Source organism: Oryza brachyantha, chromosome 3 (assembly GCF_000231095.2).
Source record: "Oryza brachyantha chromosome 3, ObraRS2, whole genome shotgun sequence".
In the NCBI taxonomy this organism is placed as follows: domain Eukaryota; kingdom Viridiplantae; phylum Streptophyta; class Magnoliopsida; order Poales; family Poaceae; genus Oryza; species Oryza brachyantha.
In genome coordinates this window covers 27,742,297-27,769,012 of record NC_023165.2, presented here as the reverse complement: position 1 = coordinate 27,769,012, position 26,716 = coordinate 27,742,297, and the positions used below count along the sequence as shown (strand labels likewise).

At 43.9% G+C, this 26,716-nt stretch overlaps 4 protein-coding genes across 5 annotated transcripts; 1 reads left to right on the top strand and 3 right to left on the bottom strand.

The window, feature by feature from the left end:
- Positions 1-517: 517 nt before the first annotated feature.
- On the bottom strand, positions 518-2,525 carry LOC102721820. Its single transcript, XM_040521698.1, has 3 exons — positions 2,304-2,525; positions 1,418-1,918; positions 518-1,335 (listed from the first exon to the last, which is right to left on the bottom strand). The coding sequence occupies exons 1-3, from the start codon at positions 2,446-2,448 to the stop codon at positions 812-814; spliced, it is 1,170 nt and encodes a 389-aa protein (XP_040377632.1). The 5' UTR covers positions 2,449-2,525; the 3' UTR covers positions 518-811.
- A 3,668-nt stretch (positions 2,526-6,193) lies between these two features.
- LOC102705062 (blue copper protein-like) lies at positions 6,194-13,025 on the bottom strand. Of its 2 annotated transcripts, XM_040521697.1 has the most exons (6): positions 12,538-13,025; positions 11,744-11,818; positions 11,414-11,467; positions 9,497-10,148; positions 9,189-9,401; positions 6,194-6,902 (listed from the first exon to the last, which is right to left on the bottom strand). In XM_040521697.1, the coding sequence occupies exons 5-6, from the start codon at positions 9,358-9,360 to the stop codon at positions 6,424-6,426; spliced, it is 651 nt and encodes a 216-aa protein (XP_040377631.1). In that variant the 5' UTR covers positions 9,361-9,401; positions 9,497-10,148; positions 11,414-11,467; positions 11,744-11,818; positions 12,538-13,025; the 3' UTR covers positions 6,194-6,423. The 2 variants fall into 2 exon arrangements, with proteins under 2 accessions (XP_040377631.1, XP_040377630.1); XM_040521696.1 differs by lacking the exon at positions 6,194-6,902 and having other exon boundaries at positions 9,364-10,062.
- A 1,179-nt stretch (positions 13,026-14,204) lies between these two features.
- On the top strand, positions 14,205-16,793 carry LOC102721533. Its single transcript, XM_006650700.3, has 5 exons — positions 14,205-14,329; positions 15,144-15,398; positions 15,492-15,765; positions 15,874-15,951; positions 16,048-16,793. The coding sequence occupies exons 2-5, from the start codon at positions 15,166-15,168 to the stop codon at positions 16,093-16,095; spliced, it is 633 nt and encodes a 210-aa protein (XP_006650763.1). The 5' UTR covers positions 14,205-14,329; positions 15,144-15,165; the 3' UTR covers positions 16,096-16,793.
- A 4,205-nt stretch (positions 16,794-20,998) lies between these two features.
- Positions 20,999-24,481, bottom strand: LOC102704790. The gene is made up of 7 exons (XM_006651873.2): positions 24,006-24,481; positions 23,395-23,481; positions 23,044-23,301; positions 22,708-22,872; positions 22,471-22,524; positions 22,217-22,363; positions 20,999-21,636 (listed from the first exon to the last, which is right to left on the bottom strand). The coding sequence occupies exons 1-7, from the start codon at positions 24,159-24,161 to the stop codon at positions 21,259-21,261; spliced, it is 1,245 nt and encodes a 414-aa protein (XP_006651936.2). The 5' UTR covers positions 24,162-24,481; the 3' UTR covers positions 20,999-21,258.
- Positions 24,482-26,716: the final 2,235 nt, after the last annotated feature.

Here is a 26,716-nt window from a genome sequence, read left to right as displayed (position 1 = left end):
CATAGCAAAATTAATTATGATTCGAAAATCACACGATCAATAATTTTTAACATTTAGCGGCCCTGATCTCGTTTCGTTGCGGCTTTTCCTCGTGTATACAAGCCAATATTTAAATTTTTAATATTAAATTTATAGTTGATTTGAGGTTTTTTATTAAAGTTTATTTTCCTTCTTTTAGATCGCTAAATAAACACATACAGAAAAAAATAACATTTATAAGTTATTTTTTGATTACAAATATAACGTTTTGTTTTTCTTTTAAAAAATAGCCAAACAACGAGGTCATCGGTGGACGGTCGCTGACTCACCGCCGGCAGACTACCCACGCCGGATATGGCGGCCGCACGACGGCCATCAGGTTCGTCACTATCGATGGTCACCACGTTCACTTTTCCCCTGCACGCCTGTCACACTAGCGTGGTAGCCTGATCTTTCCATGAAGTGTCGACCGACACTTGTGTTTGTGTCCTCGAAATCATGGCTTCTCCGTTCGCCGAGATGCCGGAGCCCATGCTTCACACGCCGGAGAACACCAGTGACACCAGCAGCAATGGCCGATCCGGTTGAGCACATTATCAACGATCGATAACGACATTACAGCAATAACCAGGTCACAAACCACACACAAAGTGTAGCTAGATCACACGACAGTTCGCTCCTCGTGCATAGTTGCACACGAGATGAGCAGCAGCAGCAGCAGCAGCAGCAGCATCCACAATGTCCAACCCAAATCACCAGCACAGAGTTCATACACACGATGGTGTTCATACACCTCACCAGCAGTATCCGAATCCGAGGAGGAGGATATCGATCACGCCTTCAATGGCTGGATCTTGACCTGGTCCAGCACCGGGCCGCACAGCGACACGCCGTCCGTCGCCTTGGTGTGGTAGTAGGAGCTGTAGAAGGTGACCCTGGTGCGGACGCCGACGGCGACGAACCTGAAGCTCGCCGGCTTGAACCCGCCCTTGCCGGTGGACTCGAACGGCACCTTCTGCGTCACGTTCCCGGCGAACGCCTCCACCAGCATCGACCCGTGGCAGCCGTTCTTGGCGTCGCCGACGACGAACGACAGGTTGTACGCGCGGTTCGCCACCGTGCGTATCACCTGCGCGATGGCGCTCTCCCGGCCGGCCACCAGCTCCACGGCGTACTGCCCCGCCGGGACGGAGAAGTGGGCCGCGTCGATGAAGCGGACCGCCTTGAGCGACTCGATGATCCAGCCCGGGAGCGGCGACGTCGTGTCCTTCTGCTTCGGCGGGAGGAGGACGCCCACCGTCGAGTTCTTGAACACCTGCGGCCCGATCTCGAAGCCGTCGTTCTTGATCAGGTTGTCTGAATACACATCGCGAGCAACGCATTGTTCGTCAGATTATCAGCAGCGTCATCATTCAGAGAACGATGCGATCTCTCCTACCTTTGGTTGGGTATGGCGTCGGGAGCTCCTTGATGGCGACGGCGTCGAGCAGGGGTCCGCACGAGGCGTCCTCCTGGACGCCGGGGTTGGAGAAGGTGACCTGCGCGACGGCGGAGGAGGCGCGGAAGCCCCACGCCCAGGTGTCGGCGGTGTCGGCGCTGTAGAGCGTGCGGACGGCGACGTCGGCCGGCGCGGAGAGCGACGGCACGACGGCGACGCGCAGCGCCTCGTCCTGGGCGCAGGTGCGCGTGGCGGCGAAGGTGAAGGCGTAGAGCGCGCCGGGGCGCACGGACACGTTCTGCGACGCCGACGCGTGGCTCCCCAGGCGGAGCGCGTGCACGCCGTGCGGCACCGCGAAGAACATGCCGCCCGGCTGCGGCCCGCCGGAGACGTACTCGACGTGGCCGCTCAGCGTCCACCCCGGCAGCGAGTGGCGGCCGACGATGATGGTCTTGTTCACCTTCCTCGGCGCCGTCTCGAAGTTGCCATTGATGAGGAGGCCTGGATCGCCATCAAAGAACATCAAAAAATCACTTCTTTGCTTTGTCGCTTTCTTTACCATTCAACAGCTAAAAATTTTGAGATGAAAACTACCAAAATGTTCACAGCCACATTACATCAGAACCATATCATTTTGGGGGGAGAAATCTAGCAACAAAAAAGGCACAAACCCTGGATCAAAAAAAAGTGAAAAGAGGTGATGCACAAAACACACAAAAAACTCTGTACCAGAAAGAGTATTGATGTCATATGCTTGGAAAAACCTAGCAAAAAATGGAGCAACAAACTGTAACAACATCATCGTTCTTCTTACACCATTTGCAACAAAATGAACAAAAAGAACCAAGAAAAATGGGAGGATGAGAAAGATAGCAGGGAGTGATACCTTCAGGGTCTTTGGGTTGAGGAGGTGCATGGGCAGGGGCAGGAGCTGGAACCGGAGCCTTGACGGCGAGTGTGGCAGCGGTGGAGGAGGCGGAGACGGCGACGGCGAGCAGCACCAGCAGCAGGGCGCCCCGAGGAAGCTCCATTGGTAAGCTCACTCTCCACTCAGTTCAGCTCTGTTTCGCTTTCTCTTTTGCTTCTTCTCGCTGAGAGCCAAGGAAGCAGCCTTGTTCTTCTTCTTCTTTTTTTTCCCCTTTATTATTGCCAAAAGGAGTGGGAAATTTCATAGAGAACCTCCATAATGTCGGAATTACAAATTTGAGCCAAGTTTGTCAGTCTGGTACTCGTATTGGTCATAACTGAATTTTGGGAATGTTAAATTTATGACTTGTTTAAATCGATATTGTAATTTTAGTCGTGAAATATTTTGGACCCTTCACGACATGAACTTCTACTTATGCTTGAACCAAGAAATCTCGAGGAGTAATGGTGTACTGAAAACTTAAAAAGAAACACTCTAAGAAGGGGTAGTTTGTGAATTTTTTCAAGTAGTACGAGCAGAAAATAATTTGCAAGAGCAGATAAAGAATGCCACAATATTATATTTGGCTGTCCCAGCTGAAGCGAATGAATGTAGGAGCCCGCAGTAATGGTTCTTCCCGCGCTTTTCCTGTGTAGTTCCCGCGCAATGTTGTGGGCCGGCAGCTACAGATTTGCAGAGGACATGTATTATTACTCAAAGTTATCTCTTCTGCGACGTGTGCTAGATCGATTCTGTTTTTGTGCATGATAGATTCACTCGAATAAATCACTGAAACAGTCAAGCCAAGCATATATACTGATGCACTGCATCCGGTAGAGAGTTAACACAGTAACATAGCTAGTGATTTTATTTTGCTAGACCTGATGTGGCTGCAGGGATCATGCTTTCGTTAATGACCATGTGAACTGGTTTGTCTCTCATCAATCTAGGTTTATAGTTAGTTAAGAATCTACTACTACCTCTATCTCATAGTAATGTTATTTTTTATTTTCCTATGTCCAACGTTTGAACATTCATCTTATTTGAAAAATTTATATAAAAACTTAAAAAATTAGTCACGTATAAAATATTATTTATGTTTTATCATCTAGTAAGAATAAAAATATTAATCGTAAAATAATTTTAAATAAGATAAAGAGTTAAAATATTATATTAAAAAACTGAAATATGATTTTATTTCGGAGCGGAGGAGGTAGTAATGTACTTGCATTGCGTCACAAAAGAATTTCTCCATTTTCACTTTTTCTGTTTCTTTTTCACTGCGAGGAGGAGGAGGAGGAGGAGCAAAGAGAGGATGAGTACGGGAAGAACCGAAGAGACAGATCACATGGCCACATTTGTCACACTGTACTACCAGTCTAAGCGGTGGCCGTTTAGATGTAGGATTTTTTTTAAGGTTACATCGGATGTTTTGATGTTAATTACGAGTATTGAATATAGATAGATAACAAAATTAATTATATAAATAAAAACTACTTCATTAGACAAATTTTTTAAGCCTAATTAATCCACAATTACTAAATGTTTACTGTAGCATCACATTCGCTAATCGTGAACTAATTAGGCTTAATAGTTTCATCTCGCAAAATAGTCTAGAGTATAGGGTGTGTTTTATTAATAGTATATTAATACTTCTAATTAATATTTAAACATACGGAAAAAAAACCAAACAAGCCCGTACAACTACCACCTAGCTGAGATATACGTACAGTATAAGTATACGAGTAGAATCTACGTACAGAGCAAGCTTTGGATGCTCTCGTCCGTGCTGGTGCAGCTGGTCTTGGTCTAGGGAGCGACATGGGCCGCAGGATGATAAAGCTGCAGCCTGCCTGCAGCAGGCCAGGGACAGGGCCCAGGGCGTGTGTGTCATCGGGAAGATGGCAAAAGGACGCAGGAACAGTGTGCGGTGGTCGCCGGCCGGCCGCCGCCGCCGCCTCCACGACCACACGTCGCCCACGCGTGGCAGGAGGGCGTGGGTGTCGTCGTCGTCGTCGTGTCGTCTCTCTCTCTCTCTCTTTATCTCCATTGAGCCCTGCACCAGCACGCGGGCTGCTGCCGAATGCACGCGCATGGCCGCACCACTCGGCTGACGCCGTGTGGGCCCCCCGCCTGGATTAACTTGCGCCACCCAACCCAACCCAACGCTCGCCGCAGTCCTCCCGCGCTGCGGCGGCGGAGGCGGCGGCGGCGGGCCGTCGATGAGGGGATGGACGGCGACGATGTGCATGCAGCAGCGGTAGTAGCTCCTACGAGTCTGATGAAACGGTGTGATATTTTAACCCAAAAAATTACTCCCCAAAGACAAATACTTCGTTACTGCTTCCTCAATTTCGTACATGATATACATATTATTTATAAATGTTTAGACTTATTAGTGCTATTATAAATTTACTCAATACTAAAGACTTTCATTGTGAAATGGACCTAGTGTCCCTCCCTGTTTAAAAAAATAACACAACTTTTCTATTCATCTTCGTTGTCCTAAAAAACTTTACTTTTAAGTAATTATTATTTTAGATTTTGGTAAAGTAGGAGATAAATATATTAAGATTTGAAAAAGCAAGAGCCAAATGCACTGGGGTTTGAAAAACTAAAGAACAATTCAGTCTTTGTTGTATTGTACGATATATGTGACGGAAGCTATAAATAAAATATTTTTGGCACGTACAGAGTACATTGGAGTTTTGAGAAAATTGAGAGACAAAATCATTAGGGTTAGAGATAGTGGGGGACAAATATGTTGGACTTTGACAATTGAATGTCATTTAGTAACGGTGGTATATTAGAGGATCTCATTCTCTATTCTGAAAATAGAGGATAAATATTATTAAGTTCCAATAGAACGGTCATTATATCGATGTCATACATATTAGGAGAGAGAACCTTTTATATTTGGATAATCTCTCTCCATCCTCCAAAGAGATATAGAGGATGTCATATATGGATGATCTAGTGGAGTATAAAGAGATACGAAGGATAAAACTAGTTTAAATGATTATCCCACATTGACTTTTCACCTCATCCTTTTATTTTTAAAAGCATAAATGAAACCGCTTATTAACGATTAAAAATAATTATATATATATATATAAAGCAGGGGAAATAAAAACATGATAAGAACCCTAAAATTAACTCTAAATTTAAATTTAGAAAGTAACGAAATAAAATGATGTTCATGCCCCTGTTAAGTGGGCAATACCAGTTAGAAGCATAAAGAAATTGAGGATGAAATATAGATAAATTTTAATAAAATATGGTTAGAGTAAAAGGCTAGCTAGGAATGTACTCTTCCTGAGACAATTGTACAGTAGTAGGCTGTATTACCGAGATGATTTTCTTAGAATTCTGTTATTTTTATCCTTAGGACAATGAAGCCAGGTGTGAATAGGGTTGGTAATGGGTTTAAGCTATTGTCTTACAAAATTTAAGTGCTGAGTAAAAAGGATTAACCTAAGGTTTTATAGATTTTTAAACTGAAAATATTTAAGACCTAAAGGGTTGTGAACTAAACATTGGGTCTGGCCTCACTACCACTAGAAAGCCCTTGGTGTAGAGCAAGCTCAATAGAAGATTGTGGGCCGGTTTCTGGACTAGATTTCAACGACTACTATACTACTCGGGGAGTCGGGGTGGAACAAAGGATTCGCTAAGCCCAGACACTCCTCTCTTCCGCTCAGAAAAGGATCAAATTTGTGGCTAGCTTTTAAAATAGATTCAGTATGCAACAGGTGAAGTGATTGGATCGATAATAGTGCTTTACCAAAGTAGCAGTAAAACGATTTAAAAGGCTACTAGTTTGAGTACAAAATGTGCATGGTTACATCGAAGTCAAATACAAGCAAAAACACCAAACTCACTGTGAAACAGTGCAGTCTCTGAACATAATCCACATGATACAATATATCTGAAACCAAGAAACCAAAAATTAACACACACACATTATGGCGAAAGAATCGATATGGAGGAGATGGATCGATGAATCGATCATGGCTGGCGAAGTAATCATATCAACCGGAGATAGATGCATCGATCATGGCATGCACACGACGACGACGAGACGACCATCGGATTGATTCTACTGTAGCAGCAACGCCGTGGCGGCGAGCAGCGGCAACGCCGTGGCGGCGAGCAGCGGCAACGCCGTGGCGGCGAAGGCCGCCCTGACGGCGCCGGCGGCGGCGTTGGCGTTGGGCGAGGGAGCGGCGGAGGAGGACGAGCTGTCCGTGGACGCCGCGGAGGAGGACGGCGTCGAGGCGGGGTCGCTGCCGCCGGCGGGGGAGGAGGCGGAGGACGAGGAGGGGCGCGGCGGGGAGGCAGCGGGCGCGGCGGAAGGGGCGTCAGAGGAGCGCTGCTTGAGCACGCGGATGTTGAGCTTCTGGCCGGCGGCGCAGTGGCCCGGGATGCCGCAGATGAAGAAGCGGTGGCCGGCGCTCTTGATGGTGATCTTGTCGTCGCCGGAGGTGTGGGTGGCGATCGGCGACGAGTTGGTGCAGCTGTCGTAGTCCGCCTTCTTCACCTCCAGCACGTTGTGGATTCCCTGCGGGTACTTGAACTCTGCCAAAAACATAGAAAAAACACAGCTTGATTTGGTGGCATGTTCATCCGCATTTCCTCCAAAAGTATTGTCATACTATTATGCTCCTGTTTGAGATATGAGATCGAATGATTATCTTATTTTTTATTTTGGTGATAACTGATTAAAAGTATAACACATTAATTAACAACTAGTATAAAGTTGATTTTTTTCTTGTGATAAGAGACTTCTAAATAAGGGCAACTATACTATGTGAGAACATCCTGGGAGATATAACATTTTAGTGTTTTACTCTAAAAATCTCGGTGCATTTAGGTATTTTCTCAATGACCATAAAAATTATCATTATATATTTTTTTTACAAAATACACTATTTAGAAGCTTAGGAAGCGTTTCCGCAAAAATAAAAAAAACCTATCATGAGATTTGAACGCAGCATATAAACTTGGTATAACATAGTATTGATGGCGGAATGTTAAAAGACCTAATTTTTTTCTTTAACGCCAAATATTTATCACAGAAGATTTACAAATTTTATCATTTTTTTATTTTTAATAAGATGATATATCTGTTTCATATTATAAAATATGGTAGCATTGGATTCATTCATAAATCAATTAATATATATTATATATATATATATATCTAAATTTATTAACATCCAAATAAATGTATTGAGGACTATAACATCCTATAATATGAAATAAGGGTAATATTGTTTTTGAAATCTTCATGGCACCAAATTGATCACGCGAAGGTGGTAGGAAGAAAAGTGCGAGGAACGAAACAAAAAACGTGCAACATAAGATATATCTTTTGATACCAGTTAAAGGATGAAGCATACAAAGCAATGCTTTTTACACCAGACCAAGTTGTGAACAAAGCACGCATAGATGCTTCTATACTACTCATAGGACAAAAGTGTCAAAAGTGCTTGCCTTTACAACTAATCAGGAGTTGACGATAATATATATACCATCAGATGCATGATACGTAGATTCAGCTACTCGTCATTTCATATAGTATACTACTCTTAGAGTTTAGGATCAAATTTCCTGTAACAACTGAAATAACTACACCAACAAAGACTGTAATTTTTCAGCCAGCATTACTGGATCATGTACAGGAGATTCAGGTACACGAAAGTTCAGGATGTGCTAGATCAATCAGCCAATGTCAAGTGAGCACAATGAATGGGGCAGCCGCATATGCCATGGCCTAGTAATTGTGCTCACCAACCCTAGCATTTCTGAGTCCTTTGGCCGGCTTTCTGAATAACAGTTACAATGGTCCATTGGCAAAATTTATTGATCATGCTAGTTCTATGCAAAGGAAGCAGAATGGCACAGTATCAGTGAAACGCCTTCAAAACCAGATAAAACTTGCAGGTATTTAGGTGGTGGTTGGGACAAGAGATTTACTTTTAGTCTCTTGTCCCATCGAATGTTTAGACACTTATTATAAATAGTAAACGTAGTTTATAAATAAAACCCATGCATAATCTTGGACTAATTTGCGAGACGAATCTAATTAGCCTAATTAATCCATAATTAGCCTATGTAATGCTACAGTAAATATGCTTTAATTATGGATTAATTAGGCTTAAAAAATTCGTCTAGCGGATTAGCACTCATTTATAAAATTAGTTTTTTTATTAGTCTATTTTTAATACTTTAAATTAGTGTCTAAACATCCGATGTAACATGGGGCTAAAAAGTTTAGCCTCATCTAAACCACCCCCTAAACCACCCCTTAGTACTGGATTACAGTGTGAGATAGTGAAATAAAAGAAAGTGGAGATAAATTGGGCCTTTTTTTAACCGAAATTTCGCTGTCCATGGTGTGGTTAAAGTAGGACTCTTCATCTTAACGCAAGACAAAGAGGTAAGATGGGTTGTAAAGTACACAGGGGAAGGTGACAGTTCATTAACAATCCATCTCTTTACAGCAGTAAGCTATCCAGGCTGCTAGGTGAAGGAAAGAACGGATGATTACTGCTTAACATATTACTAATAATTTAATTTCATTATTTTTCTCGACAATGCAGGCTTGCTCATACTTTTTACCAACGAAAAGAAATTCACTGAAACACACATTCTAAACTAGCTAGAAACTATTGAATCTGCCACCGAAACTTTACACGACCAAACATTCTACACATGCAAGCAAATAAAGGTTCATGCATTTAGTTCATTAAGAAACAGAGATTGCATGTATAAATTCAGCTAGCTGGATATAACAGAACTGAAAGTTAGAGCAGTGCATTTTTTTTAAGTTAAAGAGTAATGAGAGAACAGAGAGCTTGCCTATGGTGTCACCAATACGGATGTTCTTCTTGACAACCCAGTCAGTGTAGTTGACATTGCCAAGGATGGTCCAGCCGGAGGTGTCACCGACCTTGTAGACCGCCGCCGACGAGGTTGCCGCCATTGCGAACCCGAGCAGCAGCAGCAGCACACTCTTCATGGTCATGGCCATTGCTGCACTGTACTACCTCCCTCTCCTTCCTAGCTCACCCACTGGTATATATATGGATCGTGTGAAAGCTTGAAGAACAGAGGAGAGAAGAGATGCTAAGAGCAGAGAAGACGAAAAGAATAGTGCTGCCACTCACTTTGCTTGATTGCTTCCACCAATGTTATGCCAGTGAGGAGGATTTATAGTGCCATTGCTCACTTCAGAGCTGACCATTTTGCCCCTGTACATTCTCTGTCTGAATTTGGTGTAGCTGTAGGCTGTAGCTGAGCTATAGCTAGTATTTCATCTTGTAGTAGATTTCTGGTTGATCTGAAGGCTTCTTGTTTTTAAATTTTTTTTTTGGCTGATCTCCTTTGGTCCTTGAGTAAAGCAAACTCAAAAGCTGGCCATGAATCCAAGTCTTGATCATGAGGCTAGCTGTTCGATGGTTAGGTCAGTGCAGTGCCCTGTGCCATGAGTGAGTGGGCTCTGCTGGTATGAGAGCTAGCTATCTCTCATACTTGTTTGGAGATCTCTTTCTTTTTGTGGAAGCAAGCAATTGCAATTTGCAAACATGCTTGTATGCATGCATGTATGCTTGTTTGTTAACCCAAATCGATTCCTCCAGTTGGTACCCGCCACATATCTTTCTTTTCTTTTTGCAACTTTGTTTGAGATGTGATGCGCGCACACATAGTTTTCAGGGAAATGGAACAGTGGGGACTGCAGGTACAATAGAGATATCGTTTCTTTATATATCTCTCTCTCATCATTTTCTTCTTCCTCTTTCATCTAATCATCATTGTGATCTATATATGCACAAATTTTAATCAAATCAAGCACATTGCTATTGCTGTACATGTTCTGATTTTTTTATTGGAGTAGCAAAATACACGTGCGTTGCAATGGACTTAAACAAAATTTGAAAAATTATAAAAATACTCGTTTTAAGATTATAGCTGTCCACAATGTTTATTTGTGATTTTGTATTTGAGCTTGATTTTTTTTTACACGGAAAAGGGATAATTCCAAATGTATAAATGAAAATATGCGGAAACGGTATTATTATTTTTTTATGAATCCAGTGTTGACTTCAATACAATGTTGAAAAAAAAAAAGAAAAACTAAATTTTAGAAACTTCATCCCTATCCAAACATGTGTAGTGAATGTTGAAAATATTAGTAATATCGATTTAATGATAATTTTATTCAATTAGAAATATCGATTTAATTACAATTTTAAAAAGTGACCACTTTTTTCTTTGGAAAGATGTTTTATTGGATTGACTGATTAATGTATATATTGCTTCTTAACATGTTGATCTGGTATATAAAATATATAAAATCATAAATTTCTATTTTCAAGTAAACATGAATTTGAATGATAGAAGTGACATAAACACACATGCATGTGTAATTATCATCTTCATCTTCCAATTACTTTAACCAGAAGGACTAATAAACAGCTCGATAAAATATGAAATCACTTGCCCACTGTCACGATTAGAGAATGATAAAATATGAAAATATGTAGTGTTACTGTCAATTAAAGTTGAGCAAATAAATTGCATAACACTAATCAATTATCAAGCAGGCCAAGGGAATTCAAAAGCTAAAATAATGCTAGTGAAATTGGCAGGCGTAGCGTTCTTTCTAACTAGAGATTTATTTCAGTGCAACAAAAAGTACCTCAAGGTACCAGTACCTCACGGTACTAAATTTTTTCTTATCATTGGATTTAACAATACCCATCCTGCTCAGCTAGATCCAATGGTGAAAAACGATTTAGCACCGTTAGGTACCGGTACCTTGAGATACTTTTTGTTAGACCGAAGCAAATCTCTTCTAACTATGATACAAAAAGTGCCTCACTCCCTCTTTTGGGTCAACAGAAATATATTACCAACAAATAAAGTACAAGAAAAGAGTTAACAGACAGCCTACATACTTGCTTTTCCAAAACATTCAGTGGTAAGAGCTATATATTGCAGACAAAGTACAAGCAAGTGCATTCAAAAGTAAATGGTTAATAGTGGAATGTATTCTGGACATGAAAGTTAGCATTGTAACGAACCGTGATTTGATCCTCTTTTTCTTTCTTGTTGTATATGCACAGAACATAGACCATCTGCAAAATAGGAAAATTACTATAGATATAAAGTAAATGATAGTATTAATGGAATGAACATCAAAACAACAGGTCAAGAGTACAGCAGAACCCCTCAAAAGTTAGGTTTTTTCTTAATATAAAAGATAGTGAATTTATTCTATAAAAAGATATTAAGAAATTTTTCCATAAAGAAATTAAATGGTACGCCAGGTGCCCTCAACTAAAAACAGAACATGTATTTTATGCTTTATGCTATGATGCTAGATGAATTAAACATGAGAAGAGAAAACTTACTTGCCCATGGTATGTTTTAAGACCTCTATCTTCCACTCTGCAATTTCCATCTATTTGAAGCGCCTTCACTGGCACCTGCTCATCCACAAATTCTGAATAATCAAATACAACAGCCACAATGCTCCTGTAGCAGAATATTGCAGTCTAAACTCAGTGTACCAGTATGGCAATTTATTAGGCTAGAATCCTCTGAATAAGGCCTACTATCAAAAGAAATGCGGTTATAAGAAACTTTTTACAAGAAACGGAATCTATGACTCATTCAGACAATCTTACTCCCAGCGAAATGCTTTGCATCTACAGAAGCAGTAAATTTACATCAAACACTGAAATAAATGATTCATAGCTAAAGAGAGTAAACTCAATCACTTACCAAGTACTCAATGCCACTAATTAGCACTTCCTAGCCTCAAATTAGAAGCATTCAATGATCCAGATGGTGAATAGTTTCAACTCAGCTTGACAGTTAAACAATTGGCATCGGTTTGCAACAACCATACCAATAAAATAAGGGAGGCGCTTCTATGTACAACGCATCTCGGTCAGACCACACGAAAATCCAAAGTAACGGCAGAAAGGTCCTAATAAAGCTTATGAATCGCATCATGCTGCAAACTGCAATGAATCCTCCACTCCAACCAATTGGAGGAAAATCCAGCGAAAAGCACATGAAAAGCTCTTGCAAACAAAAAAAAAAAAGAAGCAGCATGGACTTTCTGCGAGACTGCGGCAAATGGATCGCATCACGACTACGGCAGCAGAATCAAAGAACATAAGCAGCGGGATGCGTATACCACGTTCTCCTTGGGCTGCCTCTTGTAGTAGGCAAACAGCTTGTTGTCGAGGACGAAGTAGCGCGTGCGGACGAACGACCTCCCGATCTTCCGCCGCCCGTACCGCAGCATCCAACCCTCGTGCCGCACCGCCGCCGCCGAGCCCCTCGGGAGCTCCCTCCCCGCTCCGCGCCATCGCCGCCGCGGAGGGCCTCGGGGGCTCGCCGCCACCGGTGTGCCCCACCTCGGAGCTCCTCGCCACCTCCCTCCCTCCTCGAGGCCGACGAGCTCATCATCGTCACCACCCTCGGAAATTTCGAATTCCACCCGCTGGAGGCCCCGTCTCCCCTGCCACGTCAATGAGCCATCCATCTCCCGCGGCCGCGGGCGAGGTGGAGCTGGATGGGGAACCGAGAAGACGGAGACCTAGGCAAGGAGTGGGATCGCGACTCATGCTTCCCCCCGCGGCGGCCGGAGCCGGCGAGAGGCGGAGGGAGGGGAGGGGTTCGAGGCGGGGGAAGCGGAGAGAGATGCGACGCAGGCCGACGGCCCAGTGCGGATGGACGAAAATCCAGCGGCGAGAGCGCGTGCTGGCGCGGAAAGCGGCCCACTCGGGCGAAGCCTAGCGACGCGGGCCAACGGCCCAGCGCGGACGGACGAAAATCCAAACAGAATCACTGTTCCTTTTTCTTTTTTTTTCCTTTTTCTTTTTTATATTTTACTAGCAAATTGCTCGTGGGTTCTAACGAGATTTAATTTTTAAAAATATCATAGCATGTTATTAACATTATTTTTTTATGTGTCATATTTATTGACATATGAGTTTATTAATCTCACGGTTCTTTTTTCTTATAATAAGTTGAGTTAGTGGAAACGGATAATATATGAAATCCACCATTATGAAAAAAAGAATACGCTATTATTCTTTCTTATAAAAATAGAGTATAGATAAGAAAAATGAGTTGATGGTACTAGCAATGTATTTATATAGTAGTATAGATTATATTGGATTGGGATAGTGATGAGCAAAGGTGTTTGAATTTCATTTTCAGACCTTAGGGGGTGTTTAGTTGGTGAAATGAAATTTTTTGCATGTCACATCAGAAGTTTGACTGGATGTCGAAAGGGGTTTTCGAACAAGAATGAAAAAACGAATTTTACGGCTGTCATGGAAACTGCGAGACGAATCTTTTGAGCCTAATTAATCCGTCATTAGCGCATGTAGGTTACTGTAGCACTTATGACTAATTATGTACTAATTAGGCTCAAAAGATTCGTCTCACGATTTCTCACATGATCGTGCAATTAGTTTTTCAGTTTATCTATGTTTAATCCTCTATTTAGGTGTCTAAAGATTCGATGTAATGTTTTTGGGTGAAAATTTTTGGGAACTAAACAGGGGCTGAAGCCTAAAGATGTGTAATGTAGTCTACCTAAAAGCTAGAAAATTTATTAATTTTAATTTAACTCGCAACAACAAATTAATTAAGATCGATCGATTATGTAAAAATAATTAACACGTTAACATACATTAGGCGCCAAGGGAATGGGAAAAAAAGGGAGAAAACCCTCCCACACATCTTCACCGTCCGGCTCTAATCCAACGGCCCATGTCGTCCCAAGGCAAAGCAGGGCCATCCGTATACAAGAGTCGAGGAGAGTGCAGTGGTCGCCCCAGCCTCGCCTGGTTGGTTCTCGTCAGGAGCCGGAGCCAGAAGCAACCGGATACAGGCGGCCTAATCCCCACAAGAACACTCAAACCTACCACCTCCAGTGCTCCCCCTTCGATTTCCAGGAGATTTCTTGCAAATCTGTAAGCTTTTCCTCCCCCCTCTTCTGGTATTCTGCAGCCTTTTCCCCCCAACCGTCCGGGATTTTCAGGCGTTTTTGGTTGTCTTCTCTACTCGGAATTTCAGATGAGGTTTTTAAGCTTCTGAGCCTGGATCTTTGGAGAGAACTCTTGTGGATTTGCTCTAAAGATGTACTTTTTGGTGCTGCCTTTTTTAGCGAGATGTAGAAATTTGTTGCCTGGGGTTGCCTTCTTCCTTCCTCCTCCCTGTTCTTCCCCAACTCGGCGGCTGCGTCGTTTGGGCTTCCCCGTTTGGCTCATCGATCCCTCCCCGTCTCTAGTCCTCCACTGGAAGGTATTCTTGTCTCGTATCCACCGCCGCCGCCGCCGAGCCGGCCTAGCGTGTAGATCCATCCGGACTTGGACTTTTTTACTTGGTGCTGGGTGCTGTTGGTGATGAACTGTAACTTCTCCGAATCTTTCCTTCTCCCAAACCAGTCCATTCATTTCTGTGGCGGATTACTTTGTGCATGATAAAATTTTCCGAGACATCTGGGGATTCAGCTGAGCCCTATGGCCCTGTTTCCATGAAAAATCCTGCCTTTCTTCAGACTGAACCAGGAGCTGCTTTGCCTTTCTTTGCTAGATCGATTATCCCAAAGTTCCAACTATCCTTCTAGTACTAGCTTGAGAGGATATTTTTTTTTGTGATTATGATGAAAAGATACTTGTAAATATCCATTTGGACTAGCTGCTGCTAACTGCTCTTCATAAGTTCATGTTCTGATCCCCGTTCTATGACTTTGTATCTGACAATTTTTAGTCTTTTCTGCTTCAGGCATAAGGAGCTGTGGAGACAGATGGATCCGGAGGTGAAGGACTCAAGGCCATCAAGGTCTCCCAGTGAACCAAACCTTTTCCTGCAATGGGGCAGCCGGAAACGACTCCGCTGCGTCAAGACGAGGGACGACGGTTCACCATCACCTGCGAGGACCGAAGTTCTTAGGCGCACCATACCACGGGTGAATCGCCCGCTCGGAGGCGACGTTGCACCATTTCGTTCACCGCGACGCCCAAGCACGCTAAACCGAAGGTAACCTCAGTATGCGATGATCCCGTTTGCATCGAATGGAATTATGGAAATATAGGCTAGGTTTCTAACATGATGCATCAACTAATTAAGCAGGAAAACTGAGCCACTAGTGAGCGATAATAGGCATTCCATGTCGCTCTCACCGGAGAAGGATCGCTATTACTCCACTAGGGGTTCACCGTTTCCGTTCGAAGGAAATGGGTTTGATTTTGGTGGTGGAATGGAAGAAAAGGGCACCACTGCGCTACCAAGGTTCTTCATTTCATTGTCTAACAAGGAGAAAGAAGAGGACTTCATGGCAATGAAGGGCTGCAAGCTCCCACAGAGGCCCAAGAAGAGGCCAAAGTTGATGCAGAAGTGCTTGCTTGTAATACCTTCTTTCACAAATATAACTGCAAAGTTTTTCTCTTTTTGATGTGGCCATGTTCATATTTTAACCTGCACGTCTTCTGTGTAATTGCTGGGTATGTTGTAGATGGTGAGCCCAGGAGCATGGCTGTCTGATTTGTCGCATGAGAGGTATGAAGTTAGAGAGAAGAAGTGCTCCAGAAAGGTAACCTTGCTTTGTTGTTATTTTGCTTTCAGCTCCTTCCTAGTTCAAATTTTAGTTTGCTGGTTGTTAATTCAAGGCAAAAAAAAATATATGCAGAGGGCTAGAGGATTGAAGGCTCTTTGCAATGAGAGTGATTCAGAATAGAAATGTGGAGTGGAGATCCATTTTTTTTGACTTTTGCTGGAGACAGTTAGGTACAATGCTGGTTCATTCATTAACTAGAAAAGAGATCTGAGCGGCTAATTTAGTGAGGAGGATCACCTACTCTTCTGCCCCCTTATATACCCTGTATCTCCATCGTTTTCTTTTGTTCATTCGTTCTTTTGAACAAATTGTCATCTAGAGCTAAGCCTGTCAACCGAAACAGTATATTAGATCATTCCTGACCCTAGTGAGCTTCCATGCCTAAGGAGTTAATGGCACCTGTTAGGTCAGCACTGAAGTGAAAGCAGTTGAAAACTACAAAGACAGATGAAGATGGAAGGGCATGCACAGTCAACCATCTTCATGGCTGAGAAAGAAGATGGGAAGTTGGGTTTGGTGCATTTTGGTGCCTCAATTTGTTGTAACAGTAACACCAACTTGGGAGGAAGGAGGCCAGCTGTCCATTCAAACTGGTTGCTGATTGACTGATTCCCAAATATTGTAATCCTAGGTGATGTTGAAGAGAACGCCGTGTGCAGGCCATGGCTGGGCACGATCCTGAATTCATGGTGACACTGCCCCTCCTGAAATATATATCAAATTCGCAGAGTAATTTGACCTTCTCCCCCATGTCATATGCTTGCTCCGTTGGAAACTTGGAATGTGATGTTATGTAGTTCAGGTTAATTCTGCTTCTTTTGTTGCATCTGTTACCGTTGTTTCGTTAAAGTAATCTGTCTTGATGCTCAACTGCGTTATGAAGAGAGAGGGCTGAGATAGTGTTCGTGGGCCGTAAGCCCGTAATAGGGAGGCCCAAGACGGCAAAGCGCGGCCTGCCTCGCTTCCGCATCATATGTTGTGAGTTTTGGCCCACGAGTAAATGCCACGATGGTGTTGCTGGGCCTCGCGTTTTTTTAGCATCCCACTAGGCCGTCCGCGAAATGGGCCGGTAGGCCCGCTACTACTGGTAGCGACTGGGGTATTATACTGGTAGCATAAAGATTCACCAGCGCAGCGCCGTGTGATGGGACCCGGATTTAGTGATATTACCCCGTGATATTCTTGATGACTTTAAGCCACTGATGTGTGGGACCCATATGAATCTAAGCATTGTGGGTCTCACACGTCAGTGACTCAATGCCACCGAGAATATCACGGAGCAATTCACCGAGTCTGCGTCCCTTGTGACGAGGGCAGTATGGAGGACGCAGGCAGAGATCAGTGCCGACGTGCCGCACAGTTTTCGGCAGGCCGTTAGGCCCACCAAAAGGCCCACATAGGCGACTTCCGCAGGGCCGCAGGATCTGCTGCCTGCCTCCGTCGCCGCTCATGTCCACCGCTCGCCGGCGAAGCCGTCGTCTCCGGCACCGGCACCGGCACATCCCATATCGTTTTTACCGTTGGTTGCTCCAGTGATGCGGGAGCCGGGAGCTGCTTGGCATGTGATGTGAGCACCGGCAGGCTCCTCTCCTGCAGGCTCTTGTTTTGGTCTGCGAGTGCATCATCTCAAATCTGACTGACTGAACTTGACTGCGACACCTCTCTTCATTCTAGTGTGTTCTTTTCTTCCGAGTGCAGAGAACTGGTCACTGGTATATTTTTCTTCTGTCCAAGGAGGTTCAGAGCTTTCAAAAATCAAAATCCACGGCATATTCAGAGAGTGTAATGCAAACAATCCACGCACCTGGAAGCGGATCCTCTATTTAGCGAGACGTGGGTAGCTGACAGTGGACCTGATCGTCCATGGGCCCATATATCAACTACTCTGACTTAAAGTTAGAGGAGCTTGTTCCCGCGCACCTTGTGTTCTTACCGGGCACAGTTCTCTCTCTTGAGATTGTCTATATTATTTGATTTTATGACAGCTATTTTAGAGTATAAATAACTGAATTAATTCTTCAAATTTTGATACAGAAAGATGAGACGTGGAACTTTCATATATAATTTCATTTGAACCAGTTCAGCCCAGAAGAGAGCTCATTAAAGCAGCACAGGGACAACTACCATTCTCAACCATTGCCAAGACATTTGGTTCAGAAACAATTACTAGTATCAAGGAGAAAAGAGAAAAGGTCAGTTTACCTCCCTCAATTACGGGCTAAGTTCGATTCTTATCCTCCAACTACAAAACCAGATACAAATAGTCCCTCAACTATTAGTACTAGTCCAACTCAAATCCCTTAGCAGTTTGCATGGTTTTTTGTCATATGTGGCACATATGTGGCGCCTACGTGGCAATGTTGTTAGCAATTTTTTTTTAAAAAACTAAGTGGGACCCACCTTCCTCCTCACATCACCCCTCTCTCCGTCACCACATAATCATCCTGCAGAGGCAGAAACGGGTATGTTTCTTCTCACGCCGACAATAGCAAAAAAAAAGAGAAAAAAAGGCAACAACAAATCACTCCACCAATAAATGAGAATCATGAACTCAACCAAGAACAACAGCTAGCTATCTCTCTGGTCATGAAGAAGAGAAGAAAAAATGTTTTTGGCATTACCGGTCACCGGAGCCGACTGTCTATAACTCATGACCAATGAGCTAGCTAGCACACTAGCATGCTAGCAAGCGGTTCCTACTCTTACTAGACGTGCGAGAGCTGACACCACGGACGACGCCTCCGCCACGTGCCTGATCAATGTGCGATGCACCACTATGGACACGGTGATGGGGCATAGTCGGTGGAGGTCGAGCTCGAACGCGTCCGGCTGGAGGCAACATGGGTGGCGGCCGAGCGCAGCTCATACGCCGAGGCTACAAGGATCCTCGATGCTCGACGGGAGTCGCTGAGCGAGTCGACGCACTTCATGTTCGGCGACGCCATGTGCAAGGGGCTCGCAGTGGAGCTGCAATGATTGAGCAAGTTGGTGCTAGCTAGCATGAGCTCGCACACGCAGCAGCGCATACCGGCCGCGTGTTCGACAACTTTCATTGGAGCAACATCAGAGAGATGGAGAGAAGGGAAGGATTAGGGATTTTTTAATTATTTTTTTTTGTTGTTACACAACGATCGAAACGAAGAACGAGCAAAGATGAGCAAAAATGTCATGCATGGCCCATATACTATGAAACCACACTCTAAACCGCTTAGGGAGGTAATTTGACTTGTTTTAATAGTTGAGGGAGCCTCTATATCCGGTTTTGTAGTTAAAGAATACGTTTCAAATTTGACTGATAGTTAAGGGAGGCAAAATGACCTTTTCTCAGGAGAAAATGTTGGCCTGGGGAGTTGTGGTACACTGGTTCTCGCACATGGGCCTTGTTTCAGAATGGCCCAAAATTTCCAGCATCTTCAAGTATAGGGTACATACAAACATGCACGATTGAGAGTTGTGGCTTCTGTGCCCCAAAATGTCTCTGAATCTGGTCCAGGCCTGTCGAGCAGCATGGGTTCTCTTCCAACCAACCAAACTATACCCAAGAGATTAAGACCCTGTTTGGATAAAAAAAAGTCCATGGGACTTCTAGGAAAAATTCTCTCTTCTTTTAAACAGGAGGGACTTTTTTGAGACTTTTCTAAAAGTCTCTAAAAAATCAGTAGTCTATTCGGAGGGACTTTTTCTCCCTCTTTTCACGCGTTGCCCCTCCTCTCTCCCCTCTGCCGCTTGCCCGCCCGACGACGCCGCCCCTGCCTTGCTCGCCGGCCGGCGCCACCCAGCCCCGCCCGCTCGCCGACCAACGTCGACGTCGCTCCCACCCCCCGGCCCCTCTTCTTCCCTCTGCCGCCTGCCCGCTCACCCACCCGACGGCAGTGCCCCTGTCCCGCTCGCCGGCCGACGCCACCCCCTCTTCTCCCCTCTACTGACGCCCACCCGAGCTCCCAACGCGGGCCATCCCTGCCTTCTCTCACCTCTTCTTCCCACTATTCTCAGGGGTACTATAGTATTTATACCCTATAGTAAAATATTTTTAATCCCTCTTTTTAAACATAAAGGACTACAGATAAATCCTAAAAACTACTAAAAAGTCCATGAATCCAAACATGCCCTAATACTACTAGAAACTAATGATCACATTGCAATGGACAATGTAGTACTCTTATACTGTGTAGGAGTACTCACTCCTACTCACTGTGGTTCGATAATTCTTTGAGGTGTTGGACAAGATTAAAGTCAAACTATTAATATTTTGGCTATGACTATCAATAGCGAGAACACTATACCATCGTGCATAGATTAGAACAAGAAAACTTTTTCACAAAATCAAATTTTTACTTACTTTTTTATATAAAATTATAGTGAAAGGTATGTTTGGAGAGTGTTGTTAGCCATAATGTAAAAAAATAGGAAACCGAAAGGACTACACATCCTTCATCTGCAGTTGACAAAAAATATAGCACCAGGCATTTAGCTAGGGAATGCAGGATTCTTAGAACATGAGAATATAAAAATATAGGATTAGAATGTTTATCAACCTAAATTCTATGGATAAAAACAACAAGAACAATCATTTGGACAGAGAAAAAAATAAACACAGAAATTACAGGAGAGGTATACACAAAGAAAATTTTCCATGAGGTTAGACCTTGTGTTGAAAATCTTTTAAACTTTCTATGTTTCGAGACATTCCTAAAGAATTTCAAAAGAGGCATTCCTTTGTTCCAAATTGCCATATAGGATTTTTTCTATAGGAATCTAATACTCAAAATTCCTTTGTTACAGAGAAGCCCTTATACTCCCCATGAAAACTACTCCAATATCCAACATATTTAGGCCTGGTGCTTCCATGTTCGCAGAAAAGTAGAAATAAATGGCACAAAGATTTTAGCTGATTAAATCATTTGTTAGTCTCACCCACTCCTTTCTATACACCACACTGACATTCAAAGGAGGAAAAGGTGACATGAGAAAAAGGAAAGCATGGCCCTCTGACCCTTTAGTTAAGCCCAAGAGAGAAACTCCATAACCAGAAAGACAAGTGAATCTACTACCATATAGGAAAAGGAGGTAGGCCATCACCACAACCACCACCAGATGCCATGCTTCTCTTCAGAAGACTGGCATTACAAAAAAGTAAGGAGGCTCAAGGGGAAGAGAGAGAGATTAGAAAGCAACACTGGGACCCCATTCACATGACACACACTATCTAGGGCTAAAAAACTGGAGCAGATGGTGTATTGCACTTGAATGGTTAAAAACACTTGCTTAGGGTGCTCAGTTCAGTCATGGGCAGTTTGAGCTCCTTCCAGGGCCTCCATAGTAGAAGTATGTGCCCCAGTCAGCATTGTTACCATTTTGCACATCGTAGCAATTTGACTGCTCAGTGAATGTGCCCACCCCCTTGGGGGCCTTCAGATTGTTGGTGCTGTCCACCACCTGGATGTTCTTGAAGTAGCTCGACTTGCTGAACCCCTCCTCCGGGAAGTGCCCGCTGCCCATCTGCGTCGACGTGTGCACGCCGTCGAGCTGCGAGTTCACCACCTCCCCACCCCACTCGATCATCGACGCGCTGTCGCCAAGGTAGGAGAATAGGAAGGACGGCCAATAGCCAAGAACATAATCCTTGCCAAACTGCATCCACCAGTTCCCCTCCTTTGGATCCTGCTCATGCAACATGTACAACAAAGTTCATTAGAGCAACTACACTGCACTATTCAAACAAATCAAATGAATCAATATTCAGACGTATTAGGTCATTAAATCCAATGTATCAATATACAGATGTATTTAAGACATCTGCACCGACATATCTAGCCTACAGCACACATGAATTGCAGCCACTTAAGTACTAGAATAGCATGCGTTCATGTTGTGCTAAGCAAACTATGTTTGCACTCATTACCCGTGCTCAATGGAAATGAAAAACAGTTCACTTTCTATCTCGCACACTTGCTTGTTGAGGTTAAAAGTAGCCAGGGTTCTTTCTTTTGCAAAACAATGAAACCAGAGTAATCATTAAGGATAAGAAAGGCTAATGAGAAAGAAAATGTATTATAGCCACAGGGTGAGGAGGAAACTATATTGAAAGCCCAAGGGTATCATCCAAAGGAGCACGAGTAAGAGCATAGCAGCAAGTGGGCAGAGAGATTCTCTGGCCTGCATGTTTTGTGACTGACGACTCTGAACTTGCAACTCCTAAGCATGGCATGTGGTGAGTAGCTAGTTTAATTTTGTTGCTCACCTTCCAAATCATTATGCTGATATCATACTGGGAGCCAGAGTAGCTGGAGATGGGGAAGATGCTGGCTCCCATGGCGATCTCACTGTTTACCTGCACGAACCCTGCGCACAGTATGTTGTAGCACCCTGTTGCTTGGTATGCATCACTCTGCAGAACCCACAGGTTGTAAACAAAACGAATTAGACATCAATGCAAGCACATTTTCATCGATTTCTTTAGGTTTTGGATTCGCAATGGAATTGCACAAAACTTACAGTCCAGTAAGTGAACAGCCTCGTGTTGTTGTCGCCGTAGAGGTCGGGGCTAACCTGAAGAATCAAAGAAAAACACACACAAAAGCGTATTCAGAGCTCGTGACAAGCACGCATGGCGTCGCGGCAGAAAAAGCTATAGCAACCGCAAGAACGGTGCTGCATTTACTCGCCGATGCAAAAAGCTCACGCCTGAGATGAGATGAAACCATGAAATGGGGTTGCTCCTTCGATCTCTACCTGCCATCCAGCCTCGATGCTGTTGAGGTCCTCGCCGAAGGAGCCGCCCAAGATCCAGAGCTGGGACAAGCTGAACTCGTTGGGCTGCTCGATCTTGGGCGCCCAGACATTGATGGTCGCCTTGGCGCCGTAGTACTTGTCGCCTTGGACGTACGCGATGGCATGCTGCAAAGCAAAAAAGAAAAATTTTCAGAGGCAAATCAGTAACGAGCCACGGCTCGTACTGGCAGTACACCAACAGCACGGAGGACATGGCGCATCAATGGCGTCTCCGTCTCATTCCTTCCGCCTCAAACACGAGATGGGTTGTAGCAAGGCAATGTGGATGTGGCGTACTTGGTGGCCGCCCTCGTTGAGTAGGTTGGGGTCGACGGACATCGGGTTGGGCGCCCGGTGCCGCTTCTTGCCGTACCGCCGCATCGAGCTCGCCCGGAGCAGGTCGTCCCTCTTCGTCCGCCGGATTGGGACGGTGTCCTCCGGGCACGTGCCGCCGTGGTGCCAGAGCTGCACCATGGGCCTCTCGCCGCCGCCGCCGGCGTCGGTGCTGCTCTTGGATTCGTCGTATAGGCCATCCGGGTGATAGTTCGGCCTCATCTGTGGATGAGCACAACAATGGCTGCTGTCAGTGCGAGAATCCGACGAATTGAAGCCATGGTTGCCATTGCTGCAGCTGAAGCTGAAGCTTACCTGGATAGTGTGGTTCTTGAGGAAGGGGTGATCAAAGGCTGGCTGGTGTGAGATGTGCACGCAGTCTATGATGTCCCCATCTGGGCTCTGTTTGATTTTGCAGTATGAAAATGACAAGGAAAAAATTCAGATGTGTATTGGTGAGAATCGCAAAGAGAATGCTGCTTGGGTATCCTATGAACATGACACTAAATTCTGCACAAAGTTAAGCAAGATGGAAGAACTTCAGAAAAGAACAAGCACAAAGTGACACCCAAAAGAAAAGCCACAATCTTTGCTACAAATTTTGCATAAGTTCGCCCAATGTAGCCAAAAGGAAGGTGAAACTTTTGAACAAATTGTAAAGCGAGAAAGTGAAATTGAATTCGCCCAAGAATAACAGCAAAAGAGCCACGAAAAAAGACATCTTTTTTTGAATCAGAAAAAAAAAAACCACCCCGAGTGATTAGCCAAGAACAAAGCTACCACCTTGCTCGTGCTTCCTCAAATCCCCTTCCCAAATGCAGCTAGACACGCTCACTTTGACTCGGACGAACCCATCGTAGATGCCAATTCAAAAACAAACAAAAAAAAAGAGAAGCAATTCAAATCCTCAGCATGACAGCACGCACCTCGATGCTCTTCACCGCCGGCTTGTTGAGCCGCTTCAGGTGCCGGTGCACCCTCGCCGCCGGGGACCTCGCCACGGCCGCCGCGGCGCACGACAGGCAGACCACCGCCACCACCAGCAGCCACGCGCCGCCGCCGCCGCCGCGCGCGGTGGCCATACGCCCCTCTCCTGCCCCTCTCTGTCTCTCTCTCGTCACACCTCCCCTTTCTTCTTCCCCTTTATCTCGCCGCCGGTGACCGCGCCGCCGCGGCCGCCGACCAGGAGGGGCCGATTTGAGAAATCCGAAACAATGCGGGGAGCAACAGGACAGGGAAGCGGACGGATGGATGGATGGATGGATGGATGGGTGCTGGATTCTTGGGCGGCTCGTCGTCTAGGTCGGGAGGAGCGCCCACTGCTACAGCAGCCACGACCACGAGGCTCCAAGTGGGGAGTGAAGCGAGGAGAGGGAGGAGGAGGACGGCTACCACTCCACTCCACTCGCCTCTCGCTCCATCAGCTTTCGCAGATTACGAGCTTTATTTTTGGGCCCTTGGACGAAACTACCCTCCATGATTCTGAAATTATTAGGGGTACCCGCCATTCTACGCCAGGCCCCTCACAACGCCCACTGGTTTGCGGGGCCCACATACTGTTTTTATTTTTTTTATTTTGGAAACTGGCAGTGTGTTTTTTTAGGATATAATAGTAGCTGCCAAGATGCGAAAAATGAGTGAAGCAACTGTGAATTAATAGTATTTATGTTATTAGTGGTTTAAAAGTTAGCGTTGAAATTTTATTCAAATATATAAAATTATAAGTCATGATTAAAGTTCCTATAATAATAATTAAATTATAATAGAACAATTAATGATTATATAATTATTTAAATAAGACAAATGGTCAAACGCAAACATAAAAGTTGACAGCATAATATAAAAAAAGAGAATACTAATTATGTTGTAGAACCGTAAAACAAACTTCAAAATTAATTTTAAAAATGAAAATATGGTTGTGGTTGACTATGAAAGGCTTGTATAACCATGAGTGATCAAATGTTCTGTTGAACCAATTGATGAAATAAATTCCGCCATTGCTCAGCACTAGTGTATGATCCTTTCGCAGCTCACCAAATTTGAAATAATAAAAGTATTGTTCTGGGAGAAAATAGGTAGTTGGCCATAATGTTGTCACCAATAAAAGAGTTGTTTTGAAGAAAATAGGTAGTAGAATAGAATAATTGTGACCATTAGTTTAATGCTACTATCAGGACATTAAATGCATTAATTAAAGTAAGATTATCCACACAGATTATGTGTTAATTAATCTGGGTCAATGGGACCTCTTTTATCCATGACCCAGACAATCTACTTGCTCTCTCTGCCTTTAACATAAAATAGTTTGAGCTAGTCAAAGACAAACTAAGTAAAGGTTAAATGACTATTGTGAGTTTTATTATCGTGCAGTGAAAACTAGTAGGAGTAGAAGAAAAAGGAGAATGTGGAAGTACAGTTAGCTCGGTAGCTAAAACAGAAAAAAAAAATGTAAGTACTATTAAAGGGTTTCCGTTAATCTATTTTCAATTAGTTGTCACGGCTGATCATCACTTTTTTTAACTTTAACTATTGATAACTTTAAATGATTATTCACATGATTAGTGAAAATTATATGATTATATATTTCACATTACAAGTTAGTAATATAATTGTATATTTATAGACATATATAACATTTTAAGAAAATACGAGTAGTCAAAGTTAACAAATTGATAGTAATTAGTAACAATTATTTGAAACCGGGTTGGTATATTTTTAAGACAAACTATATTATTTTTAGCGACAGAGCGAGATTAGCTTCGGCAATTATAATTTATCATACCATCTCTGTCAAAAACGTAGCTACCTAAATACTTCCTCCATCCCTCAAAAACCAACTTTTTGGTTTTTATGTCGAGCATTTGACCATCCGTCTTATTTGAAAATTTTTTAAGAAATTTTAAAAAAATTAGTCACACATAAAATACTATTTATATTTTATCATCTAATATAAATAAAATTATTAATCGTAAATTTTTTAATAAGACGAAGAGTTAAACATTATAATGAAAAGTTGATTTATTTTGAGACGGAGGAAGTAGTTCTACAAATTTAGATACGTAGCATGTCTAAATTCGTGATACTGTGATAGATAAAATCTTATAATAGACTGTAACATTTCGACGGAGCAGTACTAATCTGTTTTTAATGTGTGCACACGCTGGTTCAAACGGTTTTGCCATCTTCTCCTTGAGGCTAAACGCCTAAACCCCAGGGTATGGTTGGTAATTATCTCTATTCGGGCCATTCATGTGGGCCCCCACCAACCTGCATTCCCGTCTCCCCCTACCCCCACACGCGAACACGTGGGAGGGAGCCGCCGCCGCTGCTCGTGGCCCCACCGCCCGCTGACCGGTAGGCCCACGTGACCCCACCAGCAGTAAGCTTTTCGGCCGCGCGTGCGATGCGTTGCGTTGCGTGGGCATTGGATCCCCGCGCACACTTGCGCCCGAGCGCAGCGCACGCCTGCTCTGCTAACGACAGGATTAAGGCGCCTAAAGGTGATTAAGGTATGCTAAACTTTGGAGGAAAAAAAAGGACGGGGCCACACACACTCACACAGTCACACTGCAAACTGCAGACCATGGTCTCGATCAATTCATTTTGTTTACGGGTACGGCTGTGCGCCTAGGATGTT